The sequence below is a fragment of the Fringilla coelebs genome (genome assembly GCF_963513975.1).
Source record: "Fringilla coelebs genome assembly, chromosome: 5".
Lineage (NCBI taxonomy): Eukaryota > Metazoa > Chordata > Aves > Passeriformes > Fringillidae > Fringilla > Fringilla coelebs.
In genome coordinates, this window is record NC_140033.1 from 7,572,163 (window position 1) to 7,593,295 (window position 21,133).

A 21,133-nucleotide genomic window follows, 5' to 3' on the forward strand; every position below is an offset into this window, starting at 1 on the left:
ATCACTTTTGGAGTTTAGGTTAACAAATCCCACAAACAGCAGGAACGGTAACAGTGGAAAAATACATGGATCTTTAATACCCTTAGGATCATACACAGATTATGGCAATGCTTTGTCCCTCCTGCCTCTGTTCCCTGTGGCAGAATGCTGGTTGGTTTAACATTCACACGTCACTAAACATGGCACAACAACGGAAGGCAAACTCAGAGGGGAGGGATGTTGTGCTAAATTATGTTTAATTCTTTGCGACTTAAAACCATGGGTGGAAAACCTCAGGGATTTTTAGATTACTTCTGTGGTTTAGATATTTTATAGGCACTCTAGGAAAAACCTGAATTCATTTCTAGGTTAGAATCTAAGAATTTTGGCAGAGAGTTATGGTGGCACATGTGCAGGGAGAAAATATTGTCTTGATTTAAAACAGTGAAGTCTGTAGAGTGTTGCAGAGGAGGTGAAATTTCGTAGTACAAGAGCCTGTGTGGGATACCAGGTTACCTTCTGTGGCTGAGTTACCTGCCAGAGCAGGATAGGGCTGGTAACCTGAGAACCACAGGATTTTAAATTTTTCTGAAGAAATTCAGAACAAACCAAAACACAGAGGAAGTGATGACAAGTTGTTTGCAGTTGGAGGTGAAGCATAGACAGCAGTCTGCAGTACCTAACTCAGGAGTTAAAGCTCAGAGTCAAGAAAGACTTTTTGAAATGAACAATTTGATTTAAAACAAATTAAAAACTCCTCTCAACCTCAGTAATTCTCTAATCTGTTCTGCAGTTATTTTTTAAAATAACTGCAGTGAGTACTGATTAAATTGTTATACTAATCATAAGCAATAGTAATAGGGATTAAAACCAAATTACAACTGCCTTGTTTGTATGGTCATCCTTAGATCTTCCTCCCCACAGTTAATAGTGTGCTATTTTATTAAAACCTGAGATCACATTAAAAAGGCAAACTCTTAGAGCTCATGATAAACACTAAATTTCATTTAGTATCCTACCCTTAGTTTTGTCTGGTCCATTTTTTGTCTGCTTACAGTCCTGGAGAATTGAACCTTGGGAGGTAGAAGACTTCTACTGTCCCTCCTGGGAATACTTCCTTTTCAGCATTTCATGGAAGGAACAATAAAGCTACACAGGCTGCAAATTCCTGGTTCTGACAGTAAGATACTTCTGAATAAAGCATGACTCAGCATAGCTGCAGACAGTAACCAGCAGGAAAGAGAAAAATAGTTCAGGTATTAATAGACATGCTGGATATTACCATAAGGTCATCAGTTATACCTGTTCTCAGGAGACTTTTTTCTCACTGATTATGTTTTCACCTGCTGCAAGCTTCTTGTATAAATAGTGCAGTTTATCTGGCTGAGGCGCTTCAGCACCAGGAGTCAAGGGAATTTCAAAGTCAGAGGAGCTCTGGGAGTCCCTCCTCAGCTCCAGATCAGGAGTCCTGGAGCTGTCACTTATTTCTGCCAGCACATCCTGAACATGGGCAGTGCCATTGTCTGCAGCTTTCTCACAGCCTTTGCTTTTCAAGCCACAGGCACCATCATGGACACAAAGTCTGTCCTGACCTGGTGGCTTCCCCCTGCTGCTGTCCAGCTGTTTGTCCCTGGGACTCTCCTGCAGCACAGGAACCACTGCTCTGCTCCCACCTGTGCTGAGGTCCAGGGCATTTCTCTCCTGGGAGGTGATGAGCACTGTGTCCATTTGGCTGTCCCAGCCCTGGCTCCCCTGCTCTGATATGTGTGTTGACTGAGAAGAATTTTGGGAGGAGATGTGTGTTGAGTCACTTACTCCATCTGAATCACTGAAGAGTGACTGGGACCCGCCAGCATCTGCTGAAGATGGGAGGTTGTCCTCGTTTTCAGAGCTTTCCTCTAGTTTATTACCTGTAAAAAATTCATCCCAGCAAGGGACATTGGCATTAGATTCCTGCTGGTCACTAGTTACTCCATTGAAATTGGCTGTGGAAGTGGCATCTGGCTCATGGGAAAGAAATTGAGCTGTATTTTTTTCAGGTTCTTCATCATCTTCATCATCATCATCATCATTTGATTCTTCACAGTCCACAAAGTCTACCTTGAGGGAGGTGTAAGTTGTGGTCCCTTTGTAACTTTCTGTGCTCTCATTAATGTTTCCTTCAGAGTTTTCAGCCTGTCCTGTGCTGGAGGGCCTGAACTCGCCTCTCTGCTGTTTTGGAATCTTAGGCCTCGTAGAAATTAATTCTGAATCAAAGAGATCATCTTCATCTGGCAAGAAACAAACAGAAAATCACTAAGAAAAATTCACATCTCTGCTAAAGTCTTATTGAGAGCAAATTTTTAATAAAAATTCATTTAATACAAATTGAGGGAAATATTTTTTAACCCAGCTGGAGATTTTGCAGGATGATATTGACAGTGTTTGCCTTGCCTTGTCTAGCACAGTGCCTCACAGAGACAGGTAGAACAAGCTTTCCTAAGGATGTTCTGGAACTGAGGGAATGAAATCCATCCAAAAACTTACAGGGCTGTTAAGCATTAAGTACATTTTAAGACTGCAAACAAGTGTGTTTTCATACAGTTAGTGCTCTCTCATCCTCCTAAGACCTAAGTTCACATAATTTCTGTTTCTCCTTTCCAGCTGTTGCTGTGAACACACAGACAGACTGTGGTGAACACCAAAGCTTTTGGCACCTCTGCTTAGTCTCAGACTTTCATTTAAGGTGCAGTAGCAGCAGAAGAACCTTTACCTGTATCAGATAATTCTCTCTTGTGGGCTCTCTTCAGTGTTCCTAAGGGCTTGTACTTGGGTTCCATGATTCTCCTATATGACCTGCATAATGGCTCTAATCTGAAGGGAATGAAAAAACCAGTTAATATTTAGAACTCAGCAGATGCTTTCAGGAGCAAAAGTAAATCCTTTAACTTGTTTTAAGTACACTGCTCCATGACTTTCATAGGCACTGCAGCAAAAATGTTAAAGCAAAGGCAGCAATACCTAGGGCAAAATCCTTGATTCATTGGTGAGCTTCAGCAGCTGAAAGGTAGAAATCTGTCCTTTCAATATATTTACCTTAAAAAATGTACATTTTTTGGAAACTATCTTGTAGTTCCTTCCTTACAGTAGACAAGCTGACTGGGTTCAAAATCTGACTACAGTTTTATTCAGTGATTATCAAGTGGAACTCTCCTTTCTTGCTGAGGAGGAAAGGAAAAAGGAGCAGGGATCTTTGTTCTGTCCAGACTGACACACCACAGCTCTCCTGCTCCCTGAGGGTGCTTTTTAAGCTGCAAGCATCTACAGCAGCACAGCAGAATTGGCCTCTCTGATGCTGTGCAGGGGAGAAGTTCAAGTCCCCAGAGAAACCACCTTTAAAAGAAACTTTTGAGAAGTAGCAATGACAAATAGAAATGGTCACAGAACAGAGTCAGATGAATCTGTATTCAGCTTCCTCCCAAACAGAGTTTACCAGCAGAAAAGCCTCTACACACAGACAGAAGTAGAATACAAACTCTGAGATTCAGCTTCAGAAAGCCGAAGTCCGTGGGACTGAATATAGAAAAAAAAAATCTGAAAAGGCAGTGGCCCTCCTGAGAGGCTGGGATTCAGGAGGGGAATTGTCCTTACAGGAACAGAGTTTGGATCATCTCCCTCCAGCAGCCCCTTGTCACTTACATTTCCATAACCTTGTCCTCTGTCCCACCCACTGGCAGTACATTGGGATACACGTTCACAGGACAGATATAGCTCAGGAAGTCCTTGATCTGAATTCCAGAAAAGAAGAAGCAATTTAACAAGTTACATCAACAGTTAAGAATGTCACTTAAAGGCAGCACTGATGCAAGCACATCCAAAAATACTTCTAGAAGTCTTTATGAAAAGACCAGTGCAGCCCACAACTCTGTCAAAGTGGGTATCTCTGGAACAAGGAAACAGGCCTGAAAGGATGCTGAGAACTCAGCCTCACCTAACACCTTGCTGCAATTATCAATTACTACACAAGACCATCACTGTCCCTGAAAGAAATGGCTGGGCAGACCTGGAATGTGATCCAGTGGTTCCTTGTCTTTACTGCTGCTGATCTTCTCAAATACCACTTTTCTTACTGGAGTTCAAGTCTCCAGTTATGCAGATCAGGTATTCCTTTCCTATTCCTAAAGTCTCTCCTGAAGTACCCTGTAAAATCCCATTATGACAAAACACACTGTTTTTTCCAAGCCTTACTCTGTCTTCTTCTAGATAATCTCCAGAAAATTTCTTCAGGAATTGTGTCCAGTTTCGGGCACCCCTGCTGAGGCTTTTGGGGGCACTCCTGCTGAGCACTGGAAACACTTGCAGGTTGCAGGTTACACAGCTATCTGTACAGACAGCAGGACTGCCCTGGGGTGACCCATAATGTTATTGCAATTTTGTATCTAACACTTATTTACTGTTATTTTTTTCCTGTTGCTGGTGCCCTTGTTAGGAAACTCTTGTTTTTTCACTTCCATCTACTCCTGTTCATTCCTTACTGTCAGAAAGGGATTAGTTGAACCTGTAAAGAGAGACAACTCATTCCTGAGTGTTCTCCTTTAAATTGTCTCAAACCAAGACAAGGAGACATCTGTTTTTGCATGTGGAGGTAGGAGTGTTAGAGAGTTACACTACCCGCCATAATCCACCAGCAAATTCCATACTGGGGCCTCCGTTAAAAATTCTGCATGGCAGAGCAAATTTAAACTTCATCAGGATCTTAAAAACAGTACTGCCTTCCCCCATTTTGTAGTGCAAGACTTTGTGACAGGTCATTGTTAGCAGTGATTCAGTTTCAGTTTCTTAGGAGAAAGTGTTTTTAGAGCTGTATCGAGTCATGTTAAATGAAAGTGTATGATTGTGGGGAAGATGTTGCCATGACCAATTTCCTTTTAGTCTTTTAACACAGGAAAAGGGGCAAGAGCAGCAGTCAGGATGAGAGAAAATTTGGTTTAAATATGTGGGCTGAGAAAAGAAGGCAAACCCACCCAAATCTAAGTCACAGCAGATAAACAACATATTCTAAACTAAAACTTCATGCTTTAAGCATTGCATAGTTACACAATAATCTAAAATAGAAAGGAAGTCAAAGCAATTGTAGAAGTGACCTATACATTGAGAACAGAACAGGAAATAGGCTTGTAATTCTGCCCTACTTTAACAAGTTCCTCTGCAGCTATATTAAAACAAATTTCTGTCTTCAGCATTCAGAACTTCCTATCTCCTTACATCTTATTACTGAGAGGATTTTTTTCTTATTATAATAAATCATATCATTCACTCCAGAATAATCAAAACTCTTTTACATTTTCTTCAACAATGTATACTCAGTACTAGAAGTATACAAACCTCGCTGTACGAAGAGTGGAAAGAGAAACAAGCTCTGTATGTTCTCTCCCCAGTTCTGAAAAAACAGAAGAGGCACAGAAATTAGGTAACTGCTGTTCCTCCTGGTCAACAGACCAGCATAACCTACTCTTGTTGAAGTACATTCTGAGATTCAATTATACACATATCAGGTAAGATACAAACCTGAAACAACAGGTTTCTGTGTGGCCCAAATGCTCACCTCACTATTACATTGGTTTTCTTTTTCCTTTCCCCGAACCACATTGTGGAGGGTTTGATGCTGATTACGTGCAGGGGAGTTCCATTGAGACAAGTCATCCCACAGGGCAGTCTGTTCCCTCGGAAGCAGTCATCATCCTGTCCAATGGATGTAAAATTTAATGTGACCTTTTTTACCCAGAAATTAAGCAGCATAGTATCTAGCCAAACCACATTCCTCTCTCACTTCTAATTCCCTTCAAAGACCCTGTCACACCTTGGTTCTGTAGTACAGCTGGAAAAGTACATCAATCAGAGACCAATGCCCAGTGTGCCATCTCAGGTTCTACCTGTGTTCCCCCAAGCTGGAGCCTCCAGCCTGAGAGACATCCTGGAAATGGATGGCCACATGCTAAAACCACACAGACACCATCTGAGCTGCTTTTGATAGACTGAAATGTGTAACACCTGATTGTTCTACTCTGCTGCTTCTCTCACTTCACTTAAAAACAGAATTTTCAGGCTTCAAATACAATTAAATTACTTCTAGCGTAAGCTAATGCATTTTTCCCTTTTTTTTTCCTTAAAAAAACAAAACAACTTCAACCCACGAACTAAGGTTTTCACTCTGCTTCACATTAAGTCACCATTTCACCAGTCTTCACTAACCCAAGAGGCCCCAGACATCAGCACCTACAACCACATTTTCAGAGCAAGGTCAGAGAAGGCTTTGCAGAACGAACGCACCCGAGGATGTCGACAGGCGTGAATCTGCGTGCGTTGGTCTGTGGTAACATGGCACAGGATTTCTGGCATGTTCCTGAACATATCAAGTTTGTTTGTGTGCACCTAGAGAAAGCCAGAGTTTACTGTTTATTAGTGGTTGCCAGACTGCAGCTGGAGCAGCTGTATAGATGTGATTCTGCTCTGCCCAAATGCTGGCAGGTATTTAAATTATTATTCCCAATGATGTCCAAGCAGAGATGTGTCAGCCAAAACTTGGACATCTAGAACAAGTAGAACATATTACCTATACTGAAGAAGGATGAATACTCATGAGAAAATCAGAATATATATACTATTAATGCTGTAAGCAAATTATTTTTATCATTCACAAAATAAAAGGGAGTGAGGTAAACACTGAGCTTAAAAACTGGGAATTCACTTCTTTTTGGAAAATCCAGATGTTCCAGACTGAAGTCAACTAGTTACCTCATTTTGAGCACAACTGCACTTTTCAAGGGAAGTTTATGAAACAGGCTTAACTGTAACATAGAGCAGCCCTCTGAACAGCCATTGCCAATTCAGTGTTGGCCACAATCATTACTGAGGATCTGTTCCAAAGCAGAAATTAGAGAAACATTACCTTGATTCCAAGTTCCTCACTGAGGTTTACGAATAAATACTCATATCCATAAGCAGCTTTGCAGTTCAGCCACACAACATGATTACGAGACAGTGAGGTCCAGCTTCGCACTAACTCCAAGATCCCATTTAAACATTCCTCCTGAAAAGTGTGGAAAGTGCTGTCAACCATCTTGGAAAATACTTTCAAAGTGCTGTGATTTAGTAATGCAAAATGGCATTGCCTTGTAAGACTTTCCTAACAAAGGGGTAGTTAATTAATTAACAGTTTTAAGGACCTTCCTTCTGACAATTTATTAGACTTACCCGGCTTGGTATGTGATAAAACTTGGGATCACAAAAAGTAGTGTCCAAATACACACTCTGGATGTCTTTTACCCTGGAGGATAGATATGTAATATCAGAGTAAACATTATACCACAGTGCTAAGACACACCACTTCCTCTGTCTTCAAAAGGAGGTAATTCTACCTCTTCGTTACAAAGAATACGTCAAAGGGGGCTTGTAACTGCAGTACTGCAATTATATTTAATCGAGAATAAAAAATGTGGAAAAAATAATGAATACCTAGACAAATTGTCCATGCCATATGATCTTCTGTTCTTTTTATATCCCACAAATAGCTCACCTGGTCCCTGAATGCAAAAGCTCCATTCTGGCTGCTTCTCCTTTTGCAAGCCTGAAATCCCCTGTATACAACACAGTGCCATTCTCACCTTCAAACAGAAACCTGCGGAAGCAACATTTGGGTCAAACTCCTCATTAAATTCCAGGTAGTGAAACATTTAAAGTATTGAAAGGACATACATGACTGAACCTGGACAGTGACCAGCTGGCAGAAGTGTCACCACTACATCTTCTTTCTGGAAGAGAGGGGTTAGCATTATTTTCAGACTGTAGTAAGTACTACCAGTACTTTTGTCAGCACAGTGAGAGCAATGCATTCTTCCCCACAGTCTCCTACAGCATTTGGCATTGCTATTAAAACCAGAGAGTCTCTTCACACTGCAACCACCATCCTGTCATGGCAGATGAGAGGACCAAGTGCTTATATGGTGCTTATAAAGCAAGTTGGACAGAAGACAGTTCTACTTCCTTGGTTCCTGGTAAGCAAGTACAGAATAGTTTGGGTTGGAAGGGACCTTTAAAGTTCATCCAGTTCAACTCCCCTGCAGTAGCAGGGACATCTTCAACTAGATCAGACTGCTCAGAGTCTCATCCTGACCTTGAATGTTTCCAGGGATGGGGCATCCACCACCTCTCTGGGCAACCTGTTCCAGTGTTTCACCATCCTCCTTGTAAAATCCTTCTTCCTTATATCTAGTCTGAATTGAGCCTTTTTTAGATTAGAACTACCACCTCTTTTTCTGTCACTACAGGAGAGGAGGGGCACATACATTTTAAAAATAGCTTGTGCACCTCAGATGCTGCAGCTGTGTTTCCTGTACTCACGTAAACAGCATTACTGCCCCTGACTGACATATGAATCTTTTTTTCCTGTAACTTACCTCACCAGATGTTTCATCTTCTAAACAAATCTGAGTTGGTGTTTCAACTTCCAATGCAACCTGTAACAAAATGATTAATTGCATTATAGGATTTACTAAACATTCTGTTTCATGTTTATGCCTAGTTATTTATTACGTAGACATCTGTAGCACTCACTGTGGCTAATGCTAAGCCTGTAAAATTAAACTAATTTTCCCATAGTAAGTCATAAATTTCCATTTCCAGTGGAATAAATTTTCCTTAAAGTTATCTAAAAATTAAATAGAGATACCTCAGGCAAGGTGCGCATGCCTAAAAGAGTTAGAGCATGTTGGACTTTTATCAGCAACAGCTCTTGTTCCTCTGGATGGATCACATGCCTTATTTTTGGATGACTGCAAAGCCCAAAATCCCAGTCCCACAGCAGTGGATCTTGCTAGAACAGCTCTGTGCTGCAGGACTTTCCACTGCCCCCTATTACCAGAAGCAGAGCCCACAAATCACCAGGAGCAGGTATTCCTGTATTTGTGCAGAGATAATTATTTTTATTTTTGTAAAAAAACATTTCATAATGCCTGCATCTGCAAAGGGAAGGAAATAACTTCAAGTCACCTGTACACTGATTTTTTTGCAGTCTGGCTCCAAACACTGGAAATCATGTAAATTTATTAAGTTTTTCAGTGATTTTATACTACAACTTCTTCATGTTATAGTCCATTTTCCAAAAAGGAATCAGAAATTCATATAACTTCAGATTATATACACTCCAAGCAATAAGAGACTTTCAATGAAGTCAAAGAGAAATAAAGGACAGAAGCAAAGAGAACAAGGTAAGAGCAAGGTAAGAAAATGAATACAAATTCAAATGTACAAATGATCAATGTAAGGATGAAGGCCATGTAAAGCTGAAGTTGAGAGAAAAGGAAAAATTTTGTGGGGGAAAGAATAATTAAACAACGAACAGCAAAAAACCAACGCCACATAGCAAGCAGCAAGAAAGGCACATTGTTGGAAGTACTCAAGCCCTGAAACACTGTATTGACACCAATATTCAGACACTTCTGAGGAGCAGAGAGCTGCTACTTTCTCAGAATCACTGCTTGGAAAGTGCTATTTTCAAAATAAACACAAACTCACAATATGATTCTCCCAAAACTTGTATTTCCAGTTAGTCAACAACAATTCCTTAGTTACTGGTGAGCAGTATAGTTTAACTTTCAAGCTGTGAGGAGAAAAAAAACACAGATAAGTGTTTTTTAAAGTAGACATGAGGAACAATCTAACGACACATCAGCACCTGGCACCCAGTACACCAAACCCTGCCCTCAGAAACCTCTCATGTGAGGAGACCCGCAGAGCTGGAAGCCTGCAGGCTCCTATCTGCTTGTTTCTCTACCCCTGCACACAGCCCTGGAACGGGCATTTGGGACAGTCAGCACACAGCAGAACACAGAATACTCCTTATGAAGCTTGAGCTGATGCACAGAGATCTGATGAGCAAAGAGATTCTCTGCTTGCATCAGAGGAAATGCAATATGTAATAAATCAAAGAGAGCCTAGGAACTGGTCCATAACCTCCCTGGGCTCATTGCCACATTTGGTCATCCTCATGGTGAAAAAGGTGTCCCTTGCCCTTTCTTTATGCACTTCCAAGAGAAGTCTGGCTCCATCCCCTCTACCCCTACCTGCAAGCAGTGATATATGATTGTCTCCTACTCCTAAGGCTGAAGACATCCAGCTCTCTCAGCCTCTCCTCACACATCACATGGCCCTGGCCCCAGACCAGCGTGCTGATGCTGACCAAAGCACCTATCAATTTACCAAATTTACCATCCAGGGGAGCCCAGGGCTGGACACAGTATCCCAGAAAAGTCTCACACATGCTGGCCAGAGGGGAATAACTGTCTCCCTCAAACTGTTGGCTACCTGCTTGCTTATACACCTCAGAGAGCACAGGTGGACCCTTCACTGCACAGGCACAGCACTGAAAACTTCCAGGGAATAACAGAGAGATCCTCATCAAGCTCATGAACATGGTGGAGTTCCACAAGGCCAAGTGTTCCTGAGTCTGGGCAACCCTGCTATCAAAACAGACTGAGGGATAAACGGGTTAATAGCAACACTGCAGAAGACTTCGGGGTACTGGAGGATGAGAGGCTGGCCATGAGCCAGCAGTGTGCACATGCGGTCCAGAAAGGCAATCTTATCCTGGGCTGCATCACCAGCACTGGGCAGCAGGACAGGACAGGACAGGGGGTTCTGCTCCACTCCTGAGAGCCCCAGCTGCAGTGCTGCAGCCAGCTCTGGGTCCCAGCACAGCAAGGACAGGCACCTTGTTCGAGCAGGACCAGAGGAGGCCACCAAGGTGCTCAGAGGGCTGGAGCACCTCTCCTCTGAAGGCAAGGCTGAAATAGCTGGGACTTTTCAGCCTAGAGAAAAGAAAATTCTGGGAGGACATTACTGCTACCGTTTGATATTTAAAGGGGGCTTTTAAGAATTATAGAGAGGGACTTTCTACAAGAACACGGTGTGGACAAGACGGGGCTGACTTCAAATTGAAAGGGCACAGGCCTAGATGAGATACAAGGAAGAAATTTTTTAGAATGAGTGAGGGTGGTGAGGCACTGGAACAAATTGTCCAGAGAAGCTGCGGATACCCCATCCCTGAAAGAGTCCGAGGCCAGGTAGGAGCAACCCGGTCTAGTGGGAGGTATCCCTGTCCCGTTCCCATGCTGGGATTTATGACCCACGGCAGCTCCCCGAGCTGAGTCCAGCCGCCCCTGAGGCCGCCCCGCCTCCAGCCCGTACCTGCCCTCCAGCCTCCTCTTCAGGGCGGTCGCCCGCAGCCCCATCATGTGATCTGGGGAGAGAGGCACGGGTCAGCCGGGGGACACGCGGGGCGGGGACAACGCGCGGGGGGAGGGAGGGGCGGCGGGGCGGACGGAGGGAGTGCGGCAGTGTGGCGGGCGGCCCTGCCCTGCCCTGCCGGCGGGCCCTCACCCTTGTGGCAGTGCGACAGGAAGAAGGCCCGCGCGCGCAGGTTGTCGCGGTCGAAGCGGTCGATGGACAGCGCCGGGTACTCGCGCGTGCGGCCCCCGAAACGGCTCATGGCGGGCGGCGCGCGCTTCCGCCCGCCCGGCCCCCAGCCAATCCCGAGGCGATCCCGCCCCGCGCCGGCCTATCAGGGGTGGGCACGGCCTTTTTAAAGAGGCCATGGCGGGCGGTTGCCTGGCGACCGTTGGCACCGTGAGGAGACAGCCGTGAGGGGCTGGGGGGGAGGCCGTGAGGACGCCACCATCGCGCCTCGACCGGCCCCCCGCCCCGCCTGACAAGAGTCCCCGTTTTGCGTCTCTTGAACAGAGGTTGGCCGCCTCTGGGCTGGGTGGGCGGGTTGTGGCCAGGGCGGTGGGAGCAGGGTGAAGTGACGGTCGCAGAGCAGTTCCGGGTGCAGGCCGGGACGTCTACCCGTGCACCTCGGGATGTACAGGGAGCTGTCGAGTGGAGTAGGCAGAAGCCACTGGAAAGAGAGGAACTTAGATTAGATATTGGGAAGAATTATTTTACAGTGCGGGCTGTGGGGCTCTGGGACAGGTTTCCTAGGGAGGTTTTGCTGCCCCAGCTCTGGAACAGTTCAAGGCCTGGTTGGATGGGGCTTTGACCAGCCTGATCTAATGGAAGGTGTCCCTGCTCATGGCAGGGGGTTGGAACGAGATGATCTTTAAGGGCCTTCCCAACCCCTTAACATCCTCTGAAATCTCTTACTGACTCTTCTGAGACCCCAAGCAGGTCCTGTATTTGCTGACTTGGGTTAAATGATGTAGGCAGTACAGCCATCTCCTCCTGCTATTCCCCAGGGCATGATCCCCCTGCCTGGGCACATGGTGCTCCTTGTCCGGGCTGAGGATGCAGCCGGACCCCCTGTCCTGTTGGATACCCTGGCCTGGAGCCAAGGTGCCCTTACTCTTCAGCTTCAAGTTTGCTGGTGAATATGGGTGTGCACCCTAGGTATACCAAAATGGGTGAAGGTACAGACACCGCTCCTCCCCAGCACCAGGCACACAGGCTGTGACCCACAGTCCTGCTCCACCTGCTGACATGGAGCCCTCACTCATGACAGCCCATCCCCAGTAGCTAATTTTTCAGGATACATCCTGTTCCTGCTCCAGTGGATGGAAATTTAGTACCCCCACCTACTCCAGATATCATAGGTGCTCATACCCCCAGCCTGACTCCCAGAGCTGGCATCATACTAAGATCTCACTGGGAGCTCCCACTTTGTCCTTGCAGCACACGCACACGGGGAATGCAAAGTTTGGGCAGAGAGACAAGATTTAAGAAGATGCAATAGGGTAGGAGAGTTGTGATGATCAGGTGACAGGCTTAGCTGGACAGGTAATACTGACTGGTCCTGTTTCACAGGACAGACTTATTTTATACTCCTTTCTGTCTATTCCCATCTTTGTTTCTCACTGCTCCTGCACGTTCCTCAAAGATCTCTACAGTTCCGTGGATTCTCACACCTCTCCAAGTCTGGGTCCCCCTGGTTAAATCCTACCAGTGCAAAGTCCAGGTTGGTCTCCCTGGATGTCATTCCTGTAGGTTCTTGATAGCCCATCTATTAGTGCTGGAGCTGAGGTTTGTTTATCAGTGTTTGTTTTGTCAGGTCGCTGTGTCTGCATATTTTGTTTGTTTCCCCCTTTTTCCCAAATTTCCCAACTCACAAGGTCCCTGATCAGATAACCTTGCTGGAATAAACATTCTCACACTCTTCACATGCCACCAGTGTGGTTCTCATCATCACTTTCCTCATTTGCTGCTCAGGTTTGAGTCCCCATATATTGTCTTATGTCTTCCTCCCTTTCCTGTAACCCCATGTTGCAGTGAAAGTGGTCCTTGGGCAGATGCCCAAAGGGAGCTGACACTCTCCTCCCACAAACCCTCACAGCTTGTGTAACTGTTCAGAAACACCATCAGCGAGCCCAGGCTAGTTAGGATTCCACAGTAACTGTGTTATGATTAACATTAAAAAATGTGCTCCCAAGGCCAAAGCACTCACTGTTTACCCTAAATTAGGAGCTGACAAACATTTTCATCTCAGCAAAGTCCACTTCACTGTTCAAAAATTCCCTTTAAATGAAAAGTGTTAATATTAAACTGAATATTTTCTTACCATTCTCTTGTCTTCTTTATTTGCCTTTGTCTGCCTGTTGTCTTTCGTCTCTTCCCTGAATTCCTGGCTGGAGTACAGCTGTCCCCTGCTCTGGTACAATGAAAACAGCTCTGTGCCTGGAACTTGGACACACAATAGATACAGTACAATTTTTAAATAGCAGCCCCAAAATGGGATGCTTTCATTATATGAAGTCACTAAGCTGGAACTTTCAATATATGATCTTTATTTTTTGGGCAGGAACTCCTGAGGACAGGCATTGTGAATTAATGGTGACTCAAGAAGAGCCAGACCTACCCACATGTGTTGAAGAAAAACCTTCATTATGCGAATCCAGCATGTCCAGTAAAGAAATATTTAACACTAATGACATGTAAGTTATCACAAGACACTTCATTTTATTATAGTTTAGCATTTATTAGGATCTAATGTAATTACTAATCATGTTGACTGTCTAAAGTCAATATTGACTGACAACGGTTCTCATCAAACACTGATAAAAAATACAGAGCTTGAAAAATCCTGTGATGGCTACAAAAGAGCCCTTTGCAGCACAGAAGAAACAAACTTACCCTACTTACTACCCTGAATTTAGAATAAGGATCTGTGCTTATCCTGTTAATTTGTATTTGCTACCTCATAACCAGGTGGGAAAATTACTTTTTTAGTTTAGTGAATGGCTGCTTTCAATTGCAAAATGCTGCAGTACCTGGTAAAAGAATGCTTGGAATACTGAACTGCAAGAAATGGTTTAGTGGTGCCAGAAAAATGCCCTTTGACAAATTTTTATTGATCTCTATTAAATGCATTCGATAAGAGATGAAAGGCTTTCTTTGTCTCCTGCTGGCTCTCATACAAACAGGTGACAAGTATGCAGACTTCTTTCTGTTAGTTCCACATTCTGATAACAATAATTCTTGATATAATTTTCCCAAATATTTTTATCATGTGGTGCAAGACTTTTTTCCCAATTTCTGCTTTTCTAAAAGACTAGTGACATTTTGCATTTGATACAATTTCAGCATTCAACTTTTCAAGCTCTCTGTTGATAGAGGAACTTGCCAAGTAAAGAAATTGGGCAAGGTTTGGAGGCAGCATGGTGCCCACAGGGAAGGAAACTCTTCATCCTCTCACTGCAAAATCCAGAAGCTTTCATTCCTTGGATATACTTTCCTAGTTATGAAGCTGAGGCTTGGTGACATTTCAAAACTGGGACTCATCTCTGTTCATACCTGGTAGGCATGATAGCAATGGGTGTGTTTGGCTGGCAGAAGCAACAGAAGTTCTATTTGAGCAGCAAAATAAGATATACTTAGGAAAGCAAATGCAATGAAATTCAGAAATCAAATTATTTTTTTTAATATATTTCAAATCCATCCCTGGTGAGTATCCACTGTCTGCAATTTTTAATTGCTTTTTTGTTGCTGTTTTTACTTTGTTTGGGTTTTTTTCTCATTTATCTATTTAATTAATTTTCTTTTCAGTTTGAGGTTCAGCTTGTCCCAGTTCTGCTCTTTTCAGGTTTAGCAGCTGATTAACCTGTTTGCTGTGTCTTAGCAGACTGAGCAAATGGGTTTTGTGTGAGGAGGAAGTCAGTGGCAGTCTGTTTGCTTGGGCAAAGGTAGAAAAGGGAATTCTGGCCGGTTGGGTGCCTTGTCTCCTTATCCAGTTTATCTCTGAAGACCTTATCTCTGTCACTGGCACTGTGGCCATGTCACTGACTGTGCATTTCTCCTCTCCCATCCTGAGTGTTTGCGGCTCTTCAGTAAGAGCCCAGATCTTCATTCTGTGGTTCCCAGTTTGGTGCCCTTCAGGAGCAAGAAAGAAAAATCTGGAAATCTGCCTGCCTGCCTCGAGGGGACAGCAGCTGCAAAGATGTGAAATTCAAAATTGCTGCATTTAGTATTTTTTAATTCATCAATAAGCACAATTAAATTTTAGGAAGGTTGAGTCAACATGTATATGGAAGTACAGATGAATTGGGTTGGCATCAAGTAGTTCATTTAATTTGATTCCAACTGCTTATAACTTTTTCCTTTTTTAACCTCAGACTTTGAACTCTGTAATTCCTTTTTTTTTAAATTTTGTTCTATCCATTACTCCATGTCCCCAACAAAATCACTTGTTACTGTCTTCTCTATTTAATTTTTTTAAGTCTAATTTCAGGAAGAAGCCTAAAGTTTCTGAAGTCATGACTAAAGTTGACATACAACCAAAATCTATGCATCGTGCCAAAATATGGTCAGATGATGTAGAGAACTTATACAGATTTCAGCAAGCTGGATACAGAGATGAGGTGGAATATAAACAAGTAAAACAAGTTGATAAGGTAAGATTTTGTAAGAGTTAGTACTTTAAACTTCTGTCACATGTAAAATGATTAAATACAAATGGAGGTGCTGCTTATTTCCTTTCATTTAGGCTAGGTTCTGATACAGTGTATTTCCTCACAGATCTGACTTGAATTCTTGAGCTGTTGTTAACTGTGTAGAATAACCCATTTCACAGAAATGAAGCAGAAATACTACCCACCCTGTGTTTTGTTCCCCATCTCTGGTGCATTTAGAAGCATCACAGATCTCTTTGAAGGGATGTAGCTGATCTCCAAAGGAATCATTCAGTGTTCAGGAAAGAAATATTTCAAAGTGAGCTCTCTGAAGCTTCCCCATTAGTCTGTCAATAGACTTGATAGGAAACTTGTTGACTGTCCAAGGAGTCAGTCCTGTGTCATGCTACTGCTTCAGTTTGCAGTTGGATTGTGTGGTAGCCCAGTCAGGCTTTGTGCACACTCAGAGCTTGGCCTCTATCAAAATGATGTCCGCAATGGAAATATTTGAGCTGTACTGTTAGAGCAGTTGTGACACAGGCTCTTGTCAACACCAGGGACTTGTGCCTCTGCTCACTGCAGCTGTTAGTGATGCTCCCCAGCACATCAAATGAGCTATTGAGTGGTGGCCAAATATCCAGTGGCTACTCAACGTTCAGAATAGCAACCAACAGGTTAATACAGCAAACAATATATCATTTTTATTACAGCTCTGTAATTTATCTTCCAAAGCAACAAATATAGTATGAACACACTTGTAAAATACGCTGACCTCCTGTGCACATAAGAAAGGACAGAAAGTTCCAAGAAACTCACTCGCCATCCAGTTAAAACACAGCAAAACACATTGATGTGCATAATAAGATACACTTTATTATTTTATCGTGGGCTCTGATACCACTGCAAAGGCTGTAGTATAATTTTCAGTAAGTGCAGAAGGAAATCATGTAATTATTGTGGTAGGATCTGTGTGTTCAAGATTTATGGCAGGGCACAACCCCTGGCAGTTAAACCCTGATGAAAGTTAAAGAATACCACTGACTAATTGTAATGTGAGTGAGCATTCAGTTCCAGCATGCCAGGGCCTGGCAGTGATTCTCTTTCAACTTACATATTCCAGAATTTCTTGTTTAGTCCACGTTAGTCTATAATGCAGTTGTTACTAAAGATGCAATTATAATGTAGGTGAAATGAATATTAAGGCTGTTGTGTTTAGGCAGACAATGCAAATAACACAGCTGTATGCCTGAAGGCATAAGGTAAGTGTTGAAACCACTTCTGGGGCTCTCCAGTTAGAGAATGCTCTAGTCTGACATCCTGTGGTCAGCTCTGCCTGGAACTAAAATAGGATGCTTATTACCTGATTTTTACAGGTTACTTTAATCAGGAGCAGTCATAGGTGCTCAAGCTGAAAGAGCTACTAAAGCCATAAAGCTGTTGAATGTGCAAATGCCAAAGCCTTTAATTTAAAGCTTTACACTATGAAACAGTGAAGAGCACCAGGGTGATGCTGAGTTTATGTGGGACTGATCCTACTGTCTTTGAGACTGATACAGTCTGAAGCTTACTTTATTTTCATTAAATTACTAATGAAAAGTACATTTTTCATGGTCAGAAGGATCTGAAAGAAACCTTTAAATATATGTCAGTCTTACAGAAACAGACACTTGTAGCCTCTCAGATTACTGAATAACTGAATAGCATCAATGTTGTATTCCTAAACAAGGAGTTTTAAAAAGCTTTGACTTGTGCAATTTTAAATTAGCCCATTAAATATCCTTAGATTCCTATTTCTAGGCTTTTCAGATCACATAACTTTATACTAAACCTGAAAACTGGTTTTTGTCATCTTGTTCTCAATCTGTTTTTAAAAGTTCAGCAAGTTAATAGAAAAGTAGTATTTAGATGCAAATGAGGGTTTGCTATGAAAGTATACCCTATATTCCTTGCAATGTCATGCACAAGCATCATTTAATGTGAGCATGTTAAGGTGATTTTATATCCTTTTTGTTCTACTTGTAGGTAGAGTGCTGGCCAGAAACTGGATTTGTTAAGAAACTCCAGAGAAGGGACAATACATTCTATTATTACAACAGGCAAAGAGAATGCGAAGACAAAGATGTCCGTAAAGTGAAAATTTATGTGTATTAGAGTTGATACTGTTCTGTTGGGTTTGTTTTTATAAGTAAGTAAATGAAGTAAGTAATAAGTAAGTAAGTTTTTATAAATAAGTAAATGAACTGTGTAATCTAGCTTACCTTAAATATCCATGTTGTGTTTAGATAGAAAGGGGAGTGCTGGAAAAGTAGAGAAGCCTGAATTATAGACATAGAAACTTCACTTTTTCCTTCCTATAACTAAAAGTCTTATTATTCTTCATTTTCCTGGTTACAAATGCTTTGACATAAAGCAAAAAAGCTGGTAAATGGGCATCATACATTTCAGCTAACTGTATAACATTCATTGTAAGTACGAGCATCAATCTTTATTCCAAACAATATAATCTAGTTGATGCTGGTTAATGTCAGCCACAGTCTCTTGGGGTAGCCAAGGGTTATGAGACTCCAAAGGGCCAAAGTGAGGCCAGAGTACTAACTGACATTTCCTTGGAGCAGAGCAAGAAAAACAAGCAAAGAATTTAATTTAAGTGTAGGATGCTAAATGGTCAAGTAACAATGGGCAGTGCTGAGCTGCAGATATAAAGACTGGTTATTGTAATAGAAAGAGTCACAACAGAAATGTCTTTTGTCTATCCCAAAGTATTTTTGTCAGGTGCCTGTATTAATTATTCAAAGAGGAAGTATTAATTGACTTAGCAGCATATGCCTTCTTGAGGGGGGTGGATTGTGGATTCATACGTGTTGGGAGCATGGAGTGTAAAACTCCAGGAAGAACATTAAATCCACAGTTGGTAATATTTAGGGGAAAGTGATGTACACAGATAATATGTGGGATTTCTGGGCAGAATTAATCTCATCTAACTTCAAATGTCACATTATCAACATCCACACCTGATCCAGTAATTTGGACAGCCTTTGTTTTGAATAGAGAGAAGCTCTTGTTGGCACAATTAATTTATTTAAAGTGCAGCTATGTAACCTTTTCTTTGAATGTGCTGCTGTGACATCAGCTCTGCAGCAGCTGCCTATACCTGGGCTACTAAAACACTCAATGAAGATGAGGGACTGTACTTACCTTCACTCATGAGGGGATTTAATTAAAATACTTTAAGATGTCAAAATTCTTGATAATTTACCAGTAGAACAGACTTTTGTTATGTAAACCAGTAGGTGTGTTTGTAGTGGTTACAAAAAATTTGTTATTTATATTTCCTATCTCTAGACTGTTGAGTTTTTACTTAAGTATCTAAACTTAGTTTTAGGCATGAGTTAGCAGTGTACATTTCACCACCCATCTTATGGATATTCTTCATTTATTTGAGCCTAAGATGGAAGCAGACTCCAGATGAGAAATAGAGGACTTACAGCTCCTATTCAAAATAAGCAGTATGAATGCAATATTTAAAAGACCTCATCGACAATGATTGTTGATTATCTCCTCATCTCATTTAGACCACTTGGAAAGTTGTTGCTTAAATTTGTATGAGCTCTGTTAGAGAAATGACTGAAAGATACTCTGGAGCAACTATGAAACCTATATTCTCAGAAAGTTTTAATGGCATATAGAGAGTTACTGCAATGTAGAGAAATAAAGCTTTGCTGCAATGAATGTCACTTCAGCCTTTCATTGTTGTTTCTTTTATGCTTGGAGTTCTCTGGATGTACTTTTTAAAGATAGGACTTTTTGCATACTTTGCAGTGAAATAGTGGAAACAGAGCAATTACCAGACAACCCATCTATTTTGTCACTTTTGTTTAGTGGATCTCACTTTAAGCTTTATAGATTCCTAAAAACAAAATATTCCAGTGGACATGAAAACAGCCTTTAAAAAATTTCACAAGCAAAAGATGTGGTGTGTAGTCAGCTCAAATTTATTGTCAGAAATTATTGCTATCAGCACACACAGAAGAAATGAGAACATTTGGTACAGCCATTTTCTCAGTCTATAAAAAAGACACAGTTGGGCATTCAAGAATAGGAATTTAAACTGCAGGTAACTTTTTAGCATTTAATGTGAATTTTTTTCCTCAAGAAAGTTTTTTAGAAGTTGAAACAGATAGATTATTCTGGCATTCCCTCATTTTACCTGACTACTCCTCAATATTTTTGCAATATTGCTGGATGCTTCTGTCTATATTTTAAAACCACGAGTGTGCATTTCATGCAGCCCATGGATATTTCACTTTAAATTAATAGCATGGGAATTCATGTTCCACTTTTATGAGTTGACAGATCCCTCCCACTTTGAGAGAGGGAATTACCTAGATATTAGATTTTTCAGCATTGTCAGTGTAAAAAAGATTGAATGTCACTGTGATATTTAAAAGATTCATGGGATGAAAGAGGTAAACAAACCTTGTAATTAGCAAGACCAGTTTACAGAGATGGCCTTTGTCAAGACTGGTGAATTTGGGAGTTCTCTCAATTCATTAGGGAAACAACAGGTTTTGTACTGGCAGTGTTGGTTTCACTTATAATTGTCCTTTGACATCCAGTTTGTGCTAAACTTAAGATAATGAGACCACTCCTCCAGCCTGCCAAAGCTGCTCCTGACCAGGCTTTGGCACTCAGATGTGCTGGCTGAGTGTGAAGCTGATACTTGAGTACCAACAAGGTTCCACTGCTGCCTGTGTGCTGGACGTATCTTTGCCTTGGAAGAGCTGTCAAAAGAACTCTGTGTTTTCTCTTATCTGATACATCTGATAAGAGAAATATCTGAAATACTTCTTTACTGAAATATCCCTACCTCAGTTTTAAGCGAGTGGAGAGCTGTGAGCTCGCTTGTCTCTTAAGCTTAGTTATGAAGGAATATCAGAAATAAGCCATCTGGGGAAGCTGTGCTTCATTTAAGGGTGACACAACAGTACTTATCAACATAAATAATTTCTGAACATCATTATACAAACTCTTCTACTGAATTTTAAAGAGATAAAGCACATATTTCAAGTTTTATTGCCTAGAGATGAAAAGATGTGCTATTTTTCTGATTTGAGTCTTAGTAAAAAGTAATTACATAAAAAATACTTTCCCAGGTACTTATCTTTTGGTATTTCTCTTATCAGGGAATCCTGTACTGCTCTCAATGGCCATTTGCAGCAGGTCAAGGAATGGCTGGTGGCAAG

At 41.9% G+C, this 21,133-nt stretch overlaps 2 protein-coding genes across 3 annotated transcripts; one reads left to right on the plus strand and one right to left on the minus strand.

Moving 5' to 3' along the window:
* Position 1: 1 nt before the first annotated feature.
* DCLRE1C (DNA cross-link repair 1C) lies at positions 2–11,514 on the minus strand. Its single transcript, XM_084205695.1, has 14 exons — positions 11,395–11,514; positions 11,203–11,254; positions 9,532–9,616; positions 8,415–8,474; positions 7,714–7,769; positions 7,535–7,636; positions 7,213–7,285; positions 6,908–7,048; positions 6,289–6,390; positions 5,564–5,700; positions 5,344–5,398; positions 3,658–3,746; positions 2,732–2,832; positions 2–2,249 (listed from the first exon to the last, which is right to left on the minus strand). The coding sequence occupies exons 1-14, from the start codon at positions 11,501–11,503 to the stop codon at positions 1,288–1,290; spliced, it is 2,124 nt and encodes a 707-aa protein (XP_084061821.1). The 5' UTR covers positions 11,504–11,514; the 3' UTR covers positions 2–1,287.
* A 103-nt stretch (positions 11,515–11,617) lies between these two features.
* MEIG1 (meiosis/spermiogenesis associated 1) lies at positions 11,618–19,578 on the plus strand. Of its 2 annotated transcripts, XM_084206163.1 has the most exons (5): positions 11,618–11,756; positions 12,887–12,964; positions 13,805–13,937; positions 15,731–15,893; positions 17,913–19,578. In XM_084206163.1, the coding sequence occupies exons 3-5, from the start codon at positions 13,834–13,836 to the stop codon at positions 18,039–18,041; spliced, it is 396 nt and encodes a 131-aa protein (XP_084062289.1). In that variant the 5' UTR covers positions 11,618–11,756; positions 12,887–12,964; positions 13,805–13,833; the 3' UTR covers positions 18,042–19,578. The 2 variants fall into 2 exon arrangements, with proteins under 2 accessions (XP_084062289.1, XP_084062290.1); XM_084206164.1 differs by lacking the exon at positions 12,887–12,964.
* Positions 19,579–21,133: the final 1,555 nt, after the last annotated feature.